Consider the following 20689-nt stretch of genomic DNA (forward strand, 5'->3'; position numbering starts at 1 on the left):
ATGCAGGAGATTTAACTGAATTGCTAGTGAAATTAAAATGTATGTTTCCATAGGTTTCCATCATCCATTGAAGCAGTTTGGAAAGGGACTGAGGAGAAAGCGTTCAAGTGGTACTCATAAGTTCAGCTACATAATCAGAACTTTAAACTATATATGTCTATCTTAAATTTAAAACGTGCATGAGTTCAGTTGTTTGGCAACTCTTATTGTTTCACATTTTTTGTTGAAAAAGTGGGAAAATCCCAAGCCCCTGTCCCGTTTGCTTGTGTTCATTTTGCATTTGAGTTTCACAGTTAAAGACAACATTTTATCATAATCAAGTCATACTTTTTCCCTGATTATATTATTAGGTCTTTAAATTATTGTTTTGGTAAACACAATCATACAAGTGAATATATGAGTGTGTATAGACGTGCAATAAGTTTCCTTACATAGAAGAAATGTGCCTCTGAGCCTCCCAAATTAAAATTCATATATTTCCATTGACCTGTATTTGACCCCAGATATCTGCCATGTCCCTCTTAAATCTTTTTATTGTTTTTCCATCTTTCACATCTTCATACCTATCCTCTGCTCTCATTATTTCATTTTGTTGGAACAGAAATCAACTCCTTTATACATGTATCAGCCAAAATATGCAAGAACACCACCCAACCTCCACCACCACCCTGTCTCTCTCATATCACTAGATACGTGCAGAAGAAGCCAAAAACACCAAGAATGACCTGGGGAACATGGAAATGTCAGACAGAAGTAATAGGAGTTCGTCAAAATATTATCTAAAATAACATGACCATCATGATCATTGTTGTCATTTTAACAAAGAAGTTTTTAAAGTAACACTTTCAGCATTGTTCAGATGTTATGATGTTAGAGGACACATCATAAAGTAGACGCATTTTCGATGAAACAACCATAAAAATCAGTGCTAAAGTAGAAAAAAATATAAGCATAAAATGACAAAAGGCATATGATAGCATAATGAAAAGGTCATGAAGTATTTATCAGTTATGTAAAAAGGTAATACTGATTTTGCCACTCATGGATCCAGCTAAGGGGCAGGAAAAGCAATTTCTTAGTGACAATCGATATAATGCAAATTTTAGGAAAAACCTTGTGGGCCTTGTCACATCACAGTAGGGGTGTAATGGTACACAGAAGTCACGGTTTAGTATGTACCTCAGTTTTGGGGTCACGGTTTGATATGAGTTTCGTACAATGAATTAAAGCAACAGATGCTAGGCTTCTTTTCCTTTATTTTGCAGTCAGTAGTGCAAATCCCAGTTTGTTCCACCTAGCAGCATTTAGTCCCCCCTGAGATAGTTGGTACAGTACAGCTTCCTGTAGTGTAGGGCAGCAACCACGGACTGGCTTTTGTGCACACAGGATGGGACAGTGTAACATGGCTCGAGCACTTTTAATAAATATTTGAAGCCGGGGCTCATCAATGACTGCATATGGGCGCATAGCCGATGAAATGTTAATGCCAATTGCTTCCTGTCTGCTCTCACATCTAAACAGCATTGCATTACTGCACACGCCCTCTTCTGGATTGGTGTGAGTTGCCTGTGACTGACTCAGACTGTGAAGTCAGTGCTGTGATGATTTGGGACGAATACATGTACCATTACACCTCTATGACACTGTGGTAGCATCTGCTCTTTTCTATGCAGTGGTCTGCTGGGGAGCAGGGAGCACAGATCGGGACAGAAAGAGACTGAACAGACTGGTCAGGAGGGCCGGTTCTGTCCTGGACTGCTCCCTGGACTCCATTGAGGAGGTGGGTGAGAGGAGGATGTTAGCAAAGCTCACATCCATCATGGACAACCCCTCTCACCCACTGCATGAGACTGTGGGGGTTTTAAGCAGCTCCTTCAGCAACAGACTGAGACATCCACCCTGCAAGAAGGAGCGCTACCGCAGGTCATTCATCCCATCTGCAATAAGACTCTATAACATCAGCATCACTGGCTGAGTAATTTGCACAACAAATTTTTGTAAATTCTATTCTCAAATCCATCTTTTGTGTACATACTTATTCTATTACTTACTTATTATTATGTGTACATACCTTATTTCCTCTATGTACATACTTATTTTATTACTTATTTATTGTTATTTGTTATTGTTATTTTCTTTGTTACATTTCACTTTTCTTTTTTCATGCTGCTGTAACATTTGAAATTTCCCCCAATGGGGGATCAATAAAGGAATATTCTATTCTATTCTATTCTATTCTATTCTATTCTATATGGCAGGTCACAATCACCCCACTGACTGAAAAACATTAGGCCTTAGAAATTCTCAAAAAGTATAAATAAAGTCATAAGATCATTCCATAGACTTGGACCAAGAGAGGCAGGGACAGGCTCCATCTGATCATTTGATCAGTCTCTCAACTGTAATTGCATGTCACTCTTTATTGCTTGTGCCTTTTAGTGTAAAGACAAAATTGCACAAAGTCAGCAACTGGAGCTGCAATTACTTGATATTTTCATCACTGACTCTTTCCTGGCTATTGGACCAGCTTTTTACCCTTGCAGGGCTGCTGGCGGAGTCATGGGGATTGGCTGATCCCTTCATGTGTTTTGTGCACTTCAAAAAAGGTTCTCACTATCACCATGACTGTGCCTTGTCACTGTTTCTCTTTATGATTGTTCATCAATAGGATCTAAAAGTGTTCAGAGTAGGAAGACATCTCTGTTCTCTGCATCTCTGTTCGTTGCAGATGAAGTGGTTTTGTCTGCATCACCAGACCATGAATTCCCAGAAAAGTATGTTGCCCCAAGTGAAGGGGTTCAAGTATCTTGGCGTTCTGTGCACTAGTTAGGGTAAAATGGAGTATGAGATGGTTTGATGCAGTGTCAGCAGTGATTTAGGCATTGCACCGGACTGTAATGGTGAAGAGAGAACAGAGCCAAAAGACAAAGCTCTCAATTTACTGGTCCACCTAAGTTCTGGCCCTCAACTATGGTCTTGAGCTTTGGGTAGTAACCAAACGCATTAGATTGCGGATACAATAGCAATCTCATGGTTTAAAATAAGTGTACCCCGCAGGGTGGCTGGTCTCAGTCTTAGGGATGGGTTGAGGAGCTTAGACATCTAGAGGGAGCTTGAAACAGAGTTGCTGCTTTTGCCTATTGAAAAAGGCCAGATGAGGTGGCTCAAGGCATCAGATCAGGATGCCTCCTGGGCACTTCCCGTTAGTTATTCGGACACATCCAATCTTAAGAAGGCCCCAGGGTAGACCCAAAACATGCTTGAGGGATGACCCAGCCCCAGATAAGCAGATGACAATGGATGGATGGATTAATCTGTTGATTAGCGTCTCATTTTGTCTGAAAATTTGTAGAAATTGTAGAAAACAGGTGGAGTTAGAGTTACCCAGTGGCATGCCAAAAACCCATATGTTAAGAAGTATTAAATTCACACTGAAAATTGACTGAAACAATTCATTAACAAAAGGTTGTTGTTTTTTTGGCAGCTTTATCAGTATTGGCCACTGTCACAAAAGTGGTTGTACCTCAGAGTCAAGAAATGAGGAGTTAATTGCGTGGGACAAGACATCTTGCAAGAATGCCAAGTGGGTGCCTCCTTTGGACAGTGAACTAACAGCTGACAGATTGAGACACGAGGACGGACAGGAAGCAGGGCATCTCTCTGTTGGCCTGGATATACGTCAGGAAGAGACATGAAGGAAGTTTGTCAAAAAGGACATATTGACTCCATTGCTTGAACTTGTGATCTGACCTAGATAGGCAACAGAGATATTGATGGATAGACACAGATGGTGCCTGTGAATCCTAAGGCCATGAAATAGTATCAGTGAGCATTCATTGTGTCAGCTGATAATCATCAGTTTTATCAATTTATCACACTTTTTCAAGGTTTAAATGCATTATCAAGTACATTTATGAAGAAAAAAATATTCTTAAACACGTAAAAGTTAGCAAATCTTAGAACTTACTAGAATTTGTATTTTATGCAATGCCACAAATATAATTTCAAATGGGTATCTTTTTTTAGGTTTCTGCCTCATGTAAAACAGAATTGCTCTCTCACGTAAAGCATCGTCATTTTGACAATGTCTGTTCTGCCTTGATATGCCTCGGGGTTGGTAATAGTAATTTCACATGACACGCAGTAGGAGGTGTTGCCCTCTTAATTAATGAAGCTGTCACTGTCATGCGCATTAATCACAGCTCACCCCTGATATCTGTCAAAGTGTCATGTCTGAGAACTAAACTGTGTCACTGACATGTGTCAAAACAACTAACCTCCTGTGAAGCAGCTGTTCGTCCTTCAAAAAAAATAATTTGTATCATCTGGTGTTGAAACTCTAGTTTTCTCAAGGGTAATGATACAGGGGCGGTTGAGCTGGAAAAAACACGTAAGTAAATACAGTTTGGGAGTTTTTACTGTTTTTTTTAAACCCATATTCACACAACATAAAATATTTTTTGGTGGTTTCAGAGAGATTTCAAAGACAAAACCCACTGACTGCCACTCCACCTGTTGCACCCTTCTGCCTATACTGCGGCACATGCAGTAACAGATAGACAAAAAGGACAAAAACCCTACTGTTCCACAATATCATTCCCACTTGAGCAGCAATGCAATAAGTTTTCTACTTTTCTGTTAATTTTTAGCTTTTCTTGATCCCTGTGGTGATGACAAGTGAGGGGCATCACCTTGACTTAACATAGTGAAGATGCTCAGCAGGGGCTGAAAGCACTTCTGTGCCGTACCTTAAAAGGCTTCCTTAGTCGTTTACAAAGTCCCCCGTTTGTCTTCTTTTCTTTGTAGTTCTCCTTCTCTCTCTCTTTCGCTCTCTCTCTCGCTCAGTCCCACACCCTCCCCCTTGCCCCACCTTACTGTCTTTGTCGTCATCCATTATGGATGAGGCACAATGAAGATGATGTGATTCTCTCTGGTGGTCATGTCTCAACAGAACACCTCTGCCAAATAAACCCCCTCGCAACTTTCCTGCTCTCAGTGCGTAGCTTACTTTCCACCCTTGTCTTTAAGTGTGTCAAACACAGGCACATACACCGCATCATGTAAGCAGTGATCAGGAGTCCTCCCACATCAGTCGCTTTTAAAAAGGTCAAATAGAAAAGAGCAGTCTTAACTTATTGTGTAGGAGTTTGTAAACTTGTGTGTGTTTGTGTGTGTGTGTGTGTGTGTGTGTGCGTGTGCGTGTGTATACGTGTTCAGAAGGAAAGAGTAAGGATTCAACCAGATTATGACAACAATGAATTCCTTGGAATTCAACAACAACAGGTTCATTTTGGCAGAAAAATCCAAATTGTTACTTATACAACATCAGATCCACAATAATGTGTTAGCTATATAAAAAGTCTTTGCATCTTAAAAAAAGTTTAGAGAAAAAAAATCTCTGCTCACACAAACACTCAGACCATGTAATTTCTTTTGCACCAGAGTATTTTCAATAGCAAGGTCATTAAACCAAAGTGGTTTGTGTCTCTTCAACATCTCATTAGCTTTTTGTATCAACACTTTGACCTTTGCTTGGTGACACTGTTTATGATCACATTACTGTCTTCAGTGACAGAACGAGGAACAATAACACAGTGTGATACACTGAGAAACACTTGACAAGAATATCACTCAGCAAGTAGAAATGGCAGCTACAAGATTGTTTGGCACTGAGATTACAAACAACCTGTGAATAATGTTTTCTGTTGTTTATTATATCATGTAAACTACAGTATTTCAGCTGGAATTGAGTTTTCTTTTGGACTTTTCTATGACTTTTATTTATTTTAGTTTCCACATTATTTGATACTCAGAATGAATACAGAAATATACATTTCTTTTGTCCTTCCTTCATAAAAAATTGGAACAATAAGATGAAGTATGCAACATAGATGAAATAAGTGTGTGTTTTGCGTTTATGTGTTTGAGGAAGCATGTGTGTGTGTGTGTCTATTAGAAAATGTAAAAGTAGTCAACATAAATTACATAAAAATAGTTTTGATTTTAAGAATTACACACCGTTGATTAAATGATCATTATGATCTTTATTGATCAACACAATAGTCAATACACCAAGCAAATCCAGAGCATCCCTCATTGTCTTTATGATTAAGAAGTGTAAGTAGACACGAAAGTCGTGATAGTCATTTGGAAGTTCTCAGATTTCCTTTAAATATGAAATAATGCATTTCAGTTTGAAGTCAAGCTTCAAAATCTGATTGTTTGGAGTCAACTGCATATATTCACAAACTGATCTCAGATTGTTTTAATGTGATTTCACTCAAACATTTCAGTCAGTCTGCATTTACTCCAAGCACCATTAATATGCACAATTATGAAAGAAAGACAAACAAATAAAAAAAATGGTAGCTGAACATTAACTAGTTATCAGAAATAACATTTCCATGTCATAAAATAAGCCACTATTTGGTTGTGCATTGTGCAGTGCCTGCAAAAGAAAGTAGTGCTTGCTCCATCATGACAGTTTTAATTTTAGCATCTTAAAATATAGTCCCTGCAGACATAGGGCCTCATTACAGAAACTTCCTAAGTCTGAAATCTTTTCTCATTTTAGAATGACATTTAGGATTCTTGGAAATACAGTTGCATTAGTTGCATTCAGAAAAAGAAATCCTATTAGGAATTCTTTGTAAGGCATAGACCCTGTCCTAAATTCAAAATAGCTGACAAAGAAGACAGAGAACAACATAAACACCAAAACTGAATGTGCACCTTTGTATATTTGGTTATGACTCATTGATCATGAAGCAAAGTACAACCTTCAACCTCTTTCCTTTTTTTTTTTTTTTTGTTGGTGTCATCAAAATACAATTGACAGGTTACTTAAATCTCATGGTAACTAACTACATTTCCCAGACCACGTTTTAATAGGTATATATCAAAATATTTTATCACTAATTTTGAATTTCATTGAAATTTTCCACCACACAGTTACTATAGTGCCATCGACTTTTTGATAGCCAGAATTTAATGCCAGTTGCCAATTTTAAGCCAATGACTCATGAGATATTATGACTTGTCCATTTCCAGTACCCTAAAGCCAAAACATTCTCATGGAAGACCCTGTTTAAACCCGGTATTTACATATGTCTTGGGCGATCTGATCACAAGTGGACATCACTAAATACGAGCTCCCACCAAGATGTTTTGTAATTTGTATTGTAAACACTTATGCTTCCCTTGCAAGGATTACATCATCCATGCAGGGCTTAGTGGTTGTTTTGGTGACAGCGTGCTAACGCTTTGTAAAATGCCCATTTTATGACAAGTTAGGCAAAATCTTGCTTGACGTGCATAGTTTTGCCCTATGGAAGGAGATGTATTGAATTTTACTAACGATATCTTTATCGTTATCCACACAACCACTGACATGACTAGGAAGCATGCTAGCTAGCAGCAGAGATGTAATACCCATGTGTGGGGCCCTTTGACCTTCCAGTGTGAGAGACATAGGCAGAAACAAAATCTAAATTCAAGTGGTCACCTGGAGACACATGATGAACACAAGTGTGAACAATGATGTGGCTGTGCACTTGTGTTCAGATTAATGAAACAATTGTTAATACAAAGTGTGAATGTCCGCCTTGTGTGAATTCTAAACATAGATACAGGCATGACAGAATGACGACTGATGGAAGAATCAAATTTACCATTATATTTAGGATTTCTTTAGTTAAAATAATATCTGAGATTGGAGATGGGATAGGACATAGCTATGAGTTTGGGAATTGCTTCTGTAATAGGAGGATAGGATTTTTCCCATCTTTGAAACTAAATATAGGGCACGCATTTAGGATTTTTCTCTGTAATGAGGCCCCTGGTGAGCATGTGGCCACCATGACATATTGGCAACTGAATCTCTTATTGAAGCATTAGTGCGAATGTTGTTATTGCAGTAACAGTCTAAATCTTACACTCAGTTGCTTTGAAAATACAAATTCTCATTAATCTCATAATATGAAATCATTTTGTTTAGTCCGTTTGTCCACTATATTTTATGTTAACTGTTGTATGTTGCTTTGAAGAACACAGGTCTCCTCCCTCTTTTTTAATAGGTTAAAGTTATCACCAAAAGGAGAAGGAGGAGGGTGTAATTACAGTTGAGTATAATCCCGTTTGCTTGAACACAAGCCAGCAGATCATCTGTGAAGAAAGAGGCAGACATAGAGACTTAATTGCAATATTCTACATTAGAATTGTGTAATGCAAGTTGATTTCATGATTTTTCATCTTAAACAGTCATTTTCAGTTTGGCTAAAAACAAAAAGAGAAGCTGGTGCCACAGATAGAGACATCTTCTTGTATGCAGCAGAATCGTCAGAATCCCCTTATTATAATGAAAATTGTTTCTGCATTCTTGAAGACGAGATCAGTCACTACCAGGCCCAAGGAAACATACTGACCTGTGGGGACCTTAATGCCACGACTGCTATAGAAGCAGATTCTTTTAACCCACAGGGAGACAAACATATAACTGACCAGATCAGCTTCCCACTGCCTTTACATCCCCACAGGAACAACTTTGACAAAACTGTCAACAAAAGTGGGCACCAACTATTGCAGCCATGTCGAATGCTGGGTCTGTACATAGTTAACGGTCAGCTTTGAGGGGACTCTTTTGGTGATTATACACACAGCTCTACTCTTGGCAATAGCACAGTAGATTATAGCATTGCAGACCTAGACCCCTTCTATCTGAAAGCATTCACAGTCAGCCCCCTAACACCCCTGTCTGATCATAGTAAAATTACACTCTACATTACAAAAAGACAATAACAAACCCTTATGTAACAAAGCCGAGTAAACTGAACGACACAAAACAATGTTACAGATGGACAAATCACAGCACGGACAACTACCAGAACGTAGTCACACATCAAACAATGCAATCGCAATTAGACTATTTTCTTTCCACATCATATCCCTAAAGTAACAACGGTCTGAATCAGGCTGTATGGGATATTATTAACAACATATTTGACAATGCTGCATATTTATCCCATCTGAAAAAGTCTCAGCATCACAAATCCAAAAAGTCAACCAGTGAAAAGTGGTTTGACACAGACTGCAGGCATCTGAGAAAAACACTCAGAAATGTCTCAAATGAAAAACACAGACAACTGGACAATTCTGAGCTCCACCTCCAATATTGGGAAACACTGAAATTATACAGAAGAACACTCAGAACTAAAAGGGAGCAACATCAACTTGCTACAATTGAAGAGTCTATTGACTCAAATAATTTCTGGAAAAAAATGCACTCTTTCAACAAACCACATGAAGGAGAATTGGCTATTCAAAATGGTGAAATATGGAAAAAACTTTTGAAAATCTGTATAGAACTATAACACTGGATTCGACCCAAAATAATCTCCTCAACAAATTACAAATTTTAGAATCAGATGTTAAAGACAACCAGAACCCCCTAGACTACCAAATTACTGAAGCAGAGCTGCTGGCTAAAATCCAGGCACTACAGCCAAAGAAGGCCAGTGGTCCTAATGGTATCTTAAATGAAACGCTGAAATTTAGCAACCATAAACTCAAAACTGCCATATTAAAACTATTCAACCTTGTTCTGAGTATTGGGCATTTTCCTGATGGAGAAAGGAATTATAACACCAATCATAAAAAATGGAAACAAATTTGACCCAAACAATTACTGAGGCATATGTGTGAGCAGCAACCTGGGGAAGTTATTCTGCAGCATCCTCAACAGCCGACTGCAATACTTCCTCGGAGATTATAAAGTCCTAAACAGGAGTCAAATTGGATTTACACCACAACATAGAACTACAGACCATATCTACATCCTCCACACCATTGTTAATAAACATGTCCACCAAAATGAGGAAAACCTTCTCTTGTTTTGTCCATTTCAAAAGAGCGTTTGACTCAATATGGCATAATGGTCTGTTCCTGAAATTAATTAAAAAAGGTGTAAGTAAATCTATGTTACAATTAACATTATATACACATTGTATCAAATAATAGATGTGAAAATGTGAAAATCAGTAATACGGAAACAGATTTCTTTCCCCAAAGTAGAGGGGTCAAACAGGGCTACAGTCTCAGCCCCACCCTGTTTAAAATTTATATTGGTGATCTGGCAAAATCACTAGAACAATCAGATATTCCCGGCCTCACCCTTTCTGACTCAGAGATTCTTTGCAGATGATCTCATATTGGTGGCTCCATCTAAAGAGGCCTTACAACAGCAACTGGATCATCCGCAAAACTTCTGTCAGTCCTGGGCCCTGACAGTTCATCTGGAAAAGACTAAGGTTCTGGTCTTCCAGAAATGACCCAGATGTCAGGTAAACCCAAATAGATTTTTGCTGGGCTCAACCGACATCGAACACACAAATAACTACACATATGTTGGACTAAACATTACCTCTACAGAACATATCAATCTGGCCCTGAATGATCTCAGAGACAAGGGGAGAGGGGCCTTCTATGCTATAAAAGAGTCTTCAAACATTAATATACCCATCAGAATCTGTCTCAAAATATTCCAGTCCATAATCGAACCAATAATACTGTATGGTAGTGAAGTATGGGGTCCTCTTGTAAATCGAGGCTTTGAAAAATGGGACAAACACCCATTTGAAACCCTACACACTGAGTTCTCTAAGAGCATCCTCAAAGTCAACAGGAACACGGCCAACAATGGCTGCAGGGATGAACTAGGACAATTTCCCCTTTTAATTAAGATTCAAAAAAGAGCCATCAGATTCTACAAATGTCTAAAAGCAAGTGACCCCAATTCCTACCACTACAAAGCTCTTCATTGCCAAGAGGAGAACATAGAAAAGAGTCTCCTCAGCCAGCTGGGGCTGAGGCTCACCTCTTCTAATAGCACATGGCCTCAGGACAGCCCTCACACAATCTGGCCCAACCAAATTATAGCTAAAGAAAAAGAACATTACATTAACTATTGGACATCCATCACAAATACTCAAAGCAAACTTCAGTGCTATTTGGCTCTAAACAGACAATGCACGGTGGCTGACTATCTGAGCAGCGTGACTGATCAGATACTGGGAGAGACATTGACTAGTACAGACTCAGACATTGACTAGTACAGACTCAGACATTGACTAGTACAGACTCAGTGGTCACAGCTTGGCTATAGAGAGCAGCAGACACAGGCAGACGTGGCTGCCTCGTGAAGACAGGCTGTGTCAGCTCTGTCCACAGAGAGAGGTGGAGACAGAGACACATTTCCTGCTACACTACATATGATGGTATTAGAACAAAGTTCTTCACATAAATTAAATGTAAACGCCAAGATTTTGATGCTCTCATTAACCAGACAAAAATACAGTATCCAGAAAAGTCTGGGTCATAGAAGCAGTGAGGTATATTGATGACGTTTATACTTCATTTCCCCTGCACGTCTCACTTTTTGTTTAATTTTTTTTTTGTTACATCTATATACAGTAGACATACCACACAAACACACACATGCACACACACACACACACACACACACACACACACAAAAGAAAATGTTCTTGTTCTTTTTTATCTATGCATCTATTTTTTATCCAATGCATTGCTGTTGATTTGAATATCATTTTTGTTTTGTTTTTTTTTCTTTCTTGTTTTTATTTATATCATCATTTAATTGTATCTGAGGCTTTGGCAATATTGTTTTTTAAAAACATTTGTGCCAATAAAGCAAATAAGCAAAAGAGAGAGAGAGAGAGAGAGAGAGAGAATAATGACCTCAGTGGAGAGGTGTATGAGTATTATTCACCCTGTGTGTGATCAGTGTTCAGTGAAGTGATGACTGAGCCATCTCTCCTCCCACTCAGACCTCCAGAGCTGTGGTGAAACGGAGGGGAGCAAGCCAGGATACAAATCTCCTCCACAGGCTAAACAAGGCAAAACACCTCCCTGGCAGAGCCTGACGCAATGCCTCCTACTACAGATAACTATATAGAGTTCAGTGTGCATGCGTGAGTGTGTATGCGTGTCATGGATGGATGGATGGATGGATAGATGGAGTGTGTAGTTGCATGTTTGTGTGTCTAACCTGAGACTTTCTGTACTTTTGGTGTCAGTGTGTTCCAGAAGTGGCACTCTTTAGCCTTCATCATCCTCTTTTGTTCTGGGTGGTTGTGGTTCAGAGTGACGTACTCCTGCCGTTCGGGTGTGAACAAGGGCCAGTTAACTCCATCAATGCCTGGATTCCTGACAAAAAATGAAAAGCCATTTAAGACAAGTCCGCAGTGCCATGGGAGTCCTAACACAGCTTGAGTGAGTTTTTGTCTGTCTGATTATGCGTACCCTGTCCGAGCAAAATTGGCCCAGTGTTTCATAAACTTCTTGGACATGTTTACTTCGTTCTTTGTGTATTCCAGGGACACATTCAGAGGCATGCCAAAGACAAATTCTATTTCGTAGCCGTGCATAACGCCCATCCATTCTGGCCAAGGATTCACAGATGACCGATGGTCAAATAAAAAAAGGAAAGCCTTACCACCGCGTTGTGAGTACCTTGGGGAAAAAAATGACAAAGGTATGACAAAGGCATAAAACATTAACATTATATATTGAACCATTTTAAATGTGTTTAAAAGATCAGAGATCTTTACCTGTGAGCAAACTCTAGCATAGGACAAGCTATCATATGGTCTCCAACCAGATTACCCAGCGAGTCACGATTTTTCATTGCGTTATCCTCATCTGCCCAATCAGTGTACTGGAAAATGGCTGCATCTCTTGTGACATCACTTGCATTTGCCAGTTGAATTGCTACTCCTTGCAGAAACTCATTCCTGGAGATGAGACTCTGACCTGTGACGCTAAATCCAGGAAATCCATACGGTAGGAAGTAGGTCCCTTCATCCTTGTTTATGCCAAACATCACCTCTTTCTGTAGGAGGGTACCAGTACTAAGCAATATCTGCAGGGAAATCAATAAAGGTGGTTGGCTTGATTTTTTGCCTAATCATATGCAGTAATCATCCCATTTGCTTTTAGCCAAGTTACATCATGTAAATATTATGTCAACTGAATTTCAGTGTATACATCCATGTGTCAAATGTTTCAAAGAATGGCAAGATGAAAACATGTAATTAAAATAGTAAATCTTGAAACAACAGCTTTGGGTGACTGACATTTGCTACACCAGCTAATCAAATTAAATATGCTAAACTGTGTGTTTAAAACACATTAACATCTATTGAAGTGTTCACATACATAGACACACACACACACACACACACACACACACACACACACACACACACACACACACACACACACCTACTTCAGCTTTATCTGGTAGGAAGTCTCCATCAACATGAGGGACAAAGATGGTGACTGAACTTGCAGAAGGGGCAGCTTCATACTGCTTCATTGCGATTTTAAGAGGATCAGCCCCCTGCAAACAAGCTTCCATATCAGCTGAAGGAGATGTGGGACACCCCAGTAACGTCACCAGCTTCATGGAACTGGATATTGATGTAGATAGGGATCAAGGCAATGAGTTACAGAAGGAATGAGGAGAAATGCAAGTGACACAGAGACACAATTTACAATAATTTTGAGAAAGAGAAACAATTTACTGAGAATCTTTGACCAGGTGCATATGTCCACAATCCTGGTCAATTTTTCCAGGACACAAATTTTATGTGACACTCCTCTTGCAAGGAAAGAAAGTGAACACTAATGGATCATGAGCATAAGCATGTATTCTATTCATTTGTTTTCACTTCAGTGTACAAGGTAGCGTTTCAAACAAATCATGTGACATGGTTAGTAACAGTCATAATACATTGCATGAGTGACGGAGGGAATTAAAATATGTAAGCGGGTTACTGAACTAATAAACCTTACCGATTCCAGTTCTCAGCCTTGCTGACTGAGGCCCATTGTGCGTTAGGAGAGCCACTCTGCATCACAGCCCTTTGAAAAAGCCTCTGGCTGCCTGGGGAGACCAGGTGGAAGCCCACAGATGCTGACCCTGCGCTCTCCCCAAACAGAGTCACCTGGAAACAAAAGTCAACCACTTATTTTATTGTTTGTTTAAATAATTTAAACAAAGCTTGTTATCCCACTCTAGAGTAGACAGATATATTTTACCTTCATGGGATCACCTCCAAAGGCAGCTATATTGTCGGCTACCCAGTTGAGGGCCAAGCGCTGGTCCAGCAGGCCTGCATTGCCCTTTATGTTCTTGTTGTCAGGAAGAGACAGGAAACCAAAAGCCCCGATTCTGTGTTAGATTAGATCAAAAATTGAGGAAAAGCATTAAACTGAACATAAATCCACCTACTTTAGAGAATCCACATTCCATCTAAATCCAGTACCACAACAGAAAGGAAAGGAGAAAACCTAATTGCCAAGGAGTTAACAGTTACATATCAGTGTTTTCCACAGAATAAGAATCTATGTGCAGCAGTAGCTTGTGTGTGTGTGTGTGAGAGAGAGAGTGAGAGAGAGAGAGAGGGAGAGAGATGGAGGAACAGCTGCTGCAGATGTGAGTAAAAGCAAAATTTAGACCCAGTGCAATAGTTAAGTTTCATTTTCATGGCACCTGATGTTCTACTGCTCCATCTGTGCCCATAGTACACTCTGCATTCCGAGAGTATAGTGGAATGAATAACCGAACCATATACATAATTCAAAAGCGCTCCTAATTAGGCTGGGCGGTATCACGGTATAACATTATACCAGGGCATCCAGAAATCCAGAAGGTATGTTTTTTTTCCTACCATCATAAATATGGGCACTTCTTTTTCTACTAAACTCATTGCATGTACTGCATAGCATGTACCACAGGATTTCAGTCTCCAGCCTCTACAGGTGGAACGAGCAACTGAGCACTTAGTGGTGGAGGGATAAGTTAATAAGTTACATGAATTACATGAGTGTAAACAGCTGGCGGTGGACAGTGGAATTTCTCTGTTTAATAAGGAAAATAGGTGTGAGATAATATCACTTTTCTTAACATGTTGTGGGTTTCTATTGTGTATTTATTAGTTTGAAAAGCTGAAAGTAAGTAGCGCAATTAAATGGTCATATATTGTATATCCTGGTGAAATTTCAAAAAGGTATAAAGGTATAAAATTTTACACACCGCCCAAGCCTACTTCTAGTGAATGGTCCCGCTCCAAAAAAAGAAAATCAAAATGTGGCAGCTGATGTTTTCATAGTGGTAGGCCACCACAAAACATGAACATGTGAGAAACCTTGTATACAGTAACTATGCTCACTAAATGTTTCATATTTTTTTCAGTTTACTTTAATTCTTACCTGTAATTCATTGATACCACAACAACATCTTCAGATTTACACATGAAGCGGCCATCATACATGTCCAGAGAGGATGTTCCTGACATGAACGCGCCGCCATAGATCCAGACAAGGACAGGAGCCAATGGCATGGGCTTAGGTTGGGTTTTGTTGGCACGTGGGGACCAGACATTTAGGTATAGACAGTCCTCACTCAAAGGAGTGTTTGGGTTCCACATCTCTGCACCTTTGAACCCTGGACAAAATGACAATATCTATCAGTGGTACTTAGGACTGATTGACAGTGTAGTCTAGCAATTGATAAACTCTTATCTTGACTTTGCATGTTTTAGAGATAAACATACTTGTGAGATAAGTCATGCAGTGGGTTAAAGGTTAACTCGATTATAACAATTTATTGCAAGCAGTATTATTGAGATTAGATAGAAGCTGATCTTCTGCTTCAGTATAATTCACTTTTTCAGTGTATATGACAAACAGCTCTCAAACCGTTACAGCGTCAGAAAATAAATAAATAGTTTCCTTGTTTGTTTTCCTCTTGATGAGCCAAAACAGAAACAGCAGTCCGACATCAATGCCTTCTGTCCATATCTGTCTGTGCTATCATATCTATATTTAGAGTATATTCGGGCATTTTCTCTGTATGTATGCCTGGCACTTGTAGCTGGCTTCTAAACAACCCCCGACAGGTGGCTGTGTCTATAAATAGCTATGTATCCGTGACCCAGCCTTAACCCTGCTCTTGGGTGTAGGACTAGACCTCTATCAAATTCTATCAAATCTTTATGTGTTTGTGTATGTGTAGACACATTCTTCTTAGCTAAAGTGGCTCCAAACTTCTTCTTACTCTTCACATTTAAGGTAAATAAATCACTCAATCACTCTGTGTGTGTGTGTGGGGTGTGTTTATATTTGTGGCATGGTGTTATATAACTGCCACCCACCACTGACACACCTACCTTAGGTTAGTTCAATGGTCTTTTAAGGTCATCTTTCATTCAAACATGTACTTAGATGGACTCCTTTGGTGCCTTGTCACAATGTGGTCATCCAAGTGTGACAAAGCACCGCTAAATCAGATTAATCCTGCCTCAGTCTGATTTAATTATGCAAAGTTTCAACTTTAAGTGGCACTCCATTGACTTTGCACCTGCACATTAGTGTACTAGTAATGTTCAGCACTACTCAGCCAGATGAAGCTCTTCTTCTTCAGGTGTTTTTACAGTAAATATGCAATACACCGTGTGTATTTCACTTACCTGTGTTACTATCAATCATGTACATACAGTATCTGTATATGTGAAAGGTGTATATAGTGTATATAGATTTGATATTATTTTTATTTTATTTTATCTAACTTCTATTTTTTGTCATTTTTTTCATCCTCTTTTAGCACTTAATCACTTGCCATAGTGATGTTACTAGGTTTATTTTGTGGTTGAGCTTAGAGATTTAAAAATTTAAACAAAAAACCCACGCTTCAAAATAGGGAATAAATAGTTTAAAAATGAGAGCATTTACCAAGCAGGCACAGCATAACAAAGATACACTATCGAGTTGCATTTTGGGGGAGTGTAGATTTCAGTGTTTATAGAGCTTGAAATATCCTTAAAAGGTCTAAAGGCTGGGATATTTTGGCCTCCCCAGTAGCAATTTTTATTTCTATTTTCTTTTTTGCTATTGTGAACAGCCCTATTTTATGTAAGAAAATCTGCCTAGAGGGACAAATTCATTTTTGTGATGATTGTGCTTACCTTGAGAGGCCATTAAAACTCCTTTACATACAAAAATAGATACATTTGTTTCAAATTTTTAAAAATTTCTGCTTTCAGAGTATTATTTTTTTAATACTGATTTGTGCCGTTCCACCATTTTTTGATTGTCTTTATCTCCTACAGTCTTATTTTACTTGAGCTACACTACCCCCCCCGTACCAGGTGTTATTGCTCCGTTTTGTCAGTTTCCCTAAGCTTTCAGAAAATGTGTGTAAATACAGGTGAAACAAATGCAGAGTACGGATGGACGTATCTATAGATGAGCATAAATGAGACATAACACTCATCACATTTAATTAGCTTGTGCTGACAGTTCAACACATGAAAAGAGTCCAATAAAATCTCAGTGATCTGCTGCGTAGTGTATGGCTCAAACCTGAGCATTCGGACATTTTCTCACCAACCAATTGCATGCACTTTATGCCTTCACTAATAATTTTGTTTTGCAAGACATCCCGTCCAGCTGACACTAAATGTAAAACTTGATAGCCGGCATTCAGTGAATAAATTGTATAGAATGTTTTATATGGATTTTGTTTGCACATAATAATAACTGGTGTAGCTACACAAAATGAATTTGGTTCGCTCAACAAAAAAGCAAGAGAAAAAAAACTATTCTGGGATGTCATGGGGTCTCTATAGTCCTGATGATTCAACTAGTATTGGCTGACATTTCAGGCATGTGTTTTTAATGTTTGGACCTCTTTTGGAAGGGCTTTGACTCACACCACCCACTTGAATGATCCACAGTACACGTACACAGCACAGTATACATAACATGCATACCCTGTGTCCATCCATGTAAACATGTATCCTACCTGGAAAGGCTGTATCTGGCAACTGGTAGCAGGTGTTTGGGTATTTGGTGGCATCCTTCACACCCTGCCATCTCTCTACAGGCTCTGGAGCTCTGAATCTCAGTTTCCCCTGAGGTGGTTTTCCATAAGGAATTCCCAAGAATGCTCTGACATCACCCCCAGGCACTGAAAGCAACTTCCCTTGAACTTTCCCATGCATAGTGTCGATTACAAGGTCATCTTGAGTTGCAAGTGTAGTCAGGAAATGAAGCAACAGAAGAAGCGCAAGGCGTGTGCAAGGAATTGTCGCCATAGAAAATCCTGTGCGGGGCAAAAGAACGCACACACAAACACAAAATTATTCATCTTTATATGTTAAAATGTAGCATATTAGAATGTTATAATAATATTACATAAGATATATCAATAAAACAACTGATTTCAGCAGCATACTATATTAGGCCTTAACTATATTTTATCACAGAAAAGTTGCACATTCATGCACCATTTTACAAATTTCAGGCTTGACTGATGCAGCAATGTGAGTCATGAAACTCTCAGTTTCCCTTAGCAACTGTAACTCGAGTAAATATTGTTGGTGCTCTCATTAAGTATTTTGACCCATGTCAGTGTACAGTGTGAGGTGCTAAAAATAACGTTTATGTTAGATTTCAGACAGGGATCTGGCCCTTTGTTTAGTTTTCATGGAGATGGGTTCAAGGATCAGGGACCAGGATTAGTTAGTTTGATTAATTACTTTCACTGTATAAGGCATAGTCCAAGTTTAGATGCTGTATAATTAGACTGTGGAGCATTCAGGCTGTTGTGGAAAATACCAGCATGCATCCGTCACTATATGTCTGAATGACAGGCACAGGCATCAGCAAATAATAACTACTGTAAAGCATGTTGAGCATGTTGAACATGCTGTGTAGCACTTCCACTAGGGGCATGCAGGTAAAGCAACTGGCAGATTTGTTAATTGCATTCAATCCACACAGGCTATGTGTAAATCAAAGATCCAGTTCCTCAAAGAACTGGCCTACAATGGAAGACAACAAAACGGCAGGTGTGGGCGCGCGCGCGTGTGTGTGTGTGTGTGTGTGTGAGAGAGAGAGAGAGAGACAGATGAGGAGAGAAGGGGTCATTCCCGCAGCAAGTGTGTCACCCTAGAAGCGTCTTATTTTTATCCTCAAATATTTGGAAACAATGAGGCCATTAGCGAAAATAAAGATGCACGTGAGTGCGCGCTACTCGTGGAGCCGCTTTTTGAGCACACTGCAAGCTTACAGAGGAAAAGCCGCGCTCAGCTGGATTTACGCACGCACACATCGAGGAGAGACGCGCTCAGCGTTGCAGATTTCTACAAACTACTTTTTAAAAGAAAAAAAAGCAATTTCCGGATTTTAGATTTATTAAAAGCCTTAGTCTTACCTTATCAGTTTGCAGTTTGTGTCTAGCTGGAGTGAGTGAGGACACACCATTGATGGGTTGAAGAAGGCGTGGACACAATCTTTCTGTCCAGTATTTGCTGGGCTGGCCCTGTGCGTCACCCAAAACTACAGTACAAATGCTACTACTACTAGTACTACTGCTGCTACTACTACTACTACTACTACTACAGTAATAATAATAGCAACAACAACAGCAACAATAATGAAGAGATACAAAACTAAAAGTAGAGAAATTACATTCATAAAACTATGGACAAAATTTTACACTTGCCCTAACTAATAAAAACCCTGTACAGCATAAAATGTTAAAATAATAATATATATCTATATATATATTCATATATAAATAAATATATAATAATAAAAGTAGTAGTAGTAATAATAGTAATAATAATAATGTCTTCAAACACAATATCTAAACTGTGTTTAACTATCCAACACTTATTGGAAAACACTTCAGACAGGTCACCTGTCAGATGCACTGTCTGTCTGGCTCAGTAAGAAGGACCTTTAGTTGGAAACCAGTGCACCAATGTCAAAATACTTCATTACAAATAAATTTCTATTCAGCAAAAGTACGTAAGCATCATCAGTAAAATTGTGAAAACTTTCAAAAGTAAAAGCTGTTGTAGTACTATTGCATCTGTGTGTAAGCTGCAGGTTGCAGGTCCCCTCCAATGTGCGATGAGATACATTTTAGGGGTCATGAGATGGTAGAGGAAAGAAATAAACAAAACAAAGTATTACAAATATTTATTCATTTTATGGACTTTTTGTGATGCAAATGAAACATGAGTAGTGGACACAACTATACTGCTTTTTTTATTTTTTTATTTTTTTTCCTAAACATCTGGTTTAATCTTGAATAGTGACTGTAATTGCATTCTGTGTTTTGTTTTCTTTTTTAAAATTTCATATGAAATCTAATTTGAAAAGTAACTAGTATCTGTATCTGTGACATTAATGTAGTGGAGTAAAGAACAACAACAAAAGAACAATATTTTCCTCGGAAACATAGTATAAGTAAATAATGAGTTTAAGTGTAAATATCTCAAAATGTTACCTAACTACAGAACTTAAGTTTATTCCACAAGTACCAGTACCCGCTTCCCTCCAGGTCACCTTAACAGGACACACAGATGACTGGCTCTCAGCCAAAGACACTCATTCTGATTATATTCTGCTCATCAGTTCAGCAACAATAAACAATGACAAGACTGTTTTGCAAGGCTGAAAACAGTTTGCATTAAGCACAGTGATGGGTTGATATATCAAAAAACTATACTTTAATTTGCATTTCCCACATTCTAGCTTTTGCCCCTAGAAATTCAGTTTATATACCAGAAAATATGGAAAGAAAACAAAATGTAAA

General features: G+C 38.8%; 1 protein-coding gene across 1 annotated transcript; it reads right to left on the reverse strand.

The window, feature by feature from the left end:
* Window positions 1–6024: 6024 nt before the first annotated feature.
* On the reverse strand, window positions 6025–19410 carry LOC121943269 (acetylcholinesterase-like). The gene is made up of 10 exons (XM_042486762.2): window positions 19298–19410; window positions 17885–18184; window positions 15292–15526; window positions 14119–14251; window positions 13873–14024; window positions 13304–13487; window positions 12627–12937; window positions 12319–12528; window positions 12065–12222; window positions 6025–8163 (listed from the first exon to the last, which is right to left on the reverse strand). The coding sequence occupies exons 2-10, from the start codon at window positions 18174–18176 to the stop codon at window positions 8069–8071; spliced, it is 1770 nt and encodes a 589-aa protein (XP_042342696.2). The 5' UTR covers window positions 18177–18184; window positions 19298–19410; the 3' UTR covers window positions 6025–8068.
* Window positions 19411–20689: the final 1279 nt, after the last annotated feature.

This window comes from Plectropomus leopardus, chromosome 6, assembly GCF_026936395.1.
Source record: "Plectropomus leopardus strain MGB_pleo_1.0 chromosome 6, ASM2693639v1, whole genome shotgun sequence".
NCBI lineage: Eukaryota > Metazoa > Chordata > Actinopteri > Perciformes > Serranidae > Plectropomus > Plectropomus leopardus.

Bases quoted from the DNA above. Each gene is read 5' to 3' on its own strand.
- LOC121943269 (XM_042486762.2), bottom strand. From the start codon at position 18,176: ATGGCGACAATTCCTTGCACACGCCTTGCGCTTCTTCTGTTGCTTCAT. The intron at 12,938-13,303 runs GTAGGTGTGTGT...ATTTCCCTGCAG, and splicing joins TCCTACCAGATAAAGCTGAA to ATATTGCTTAGTACTGGTAC. The intron at 12,529-12,626 runs GTAAAGATCTCT...TTTTTCCCCAAG, and splicing joins ATGCTAGAGTTTGCTCACAG to GTACTCACAACGCGGTGGTA.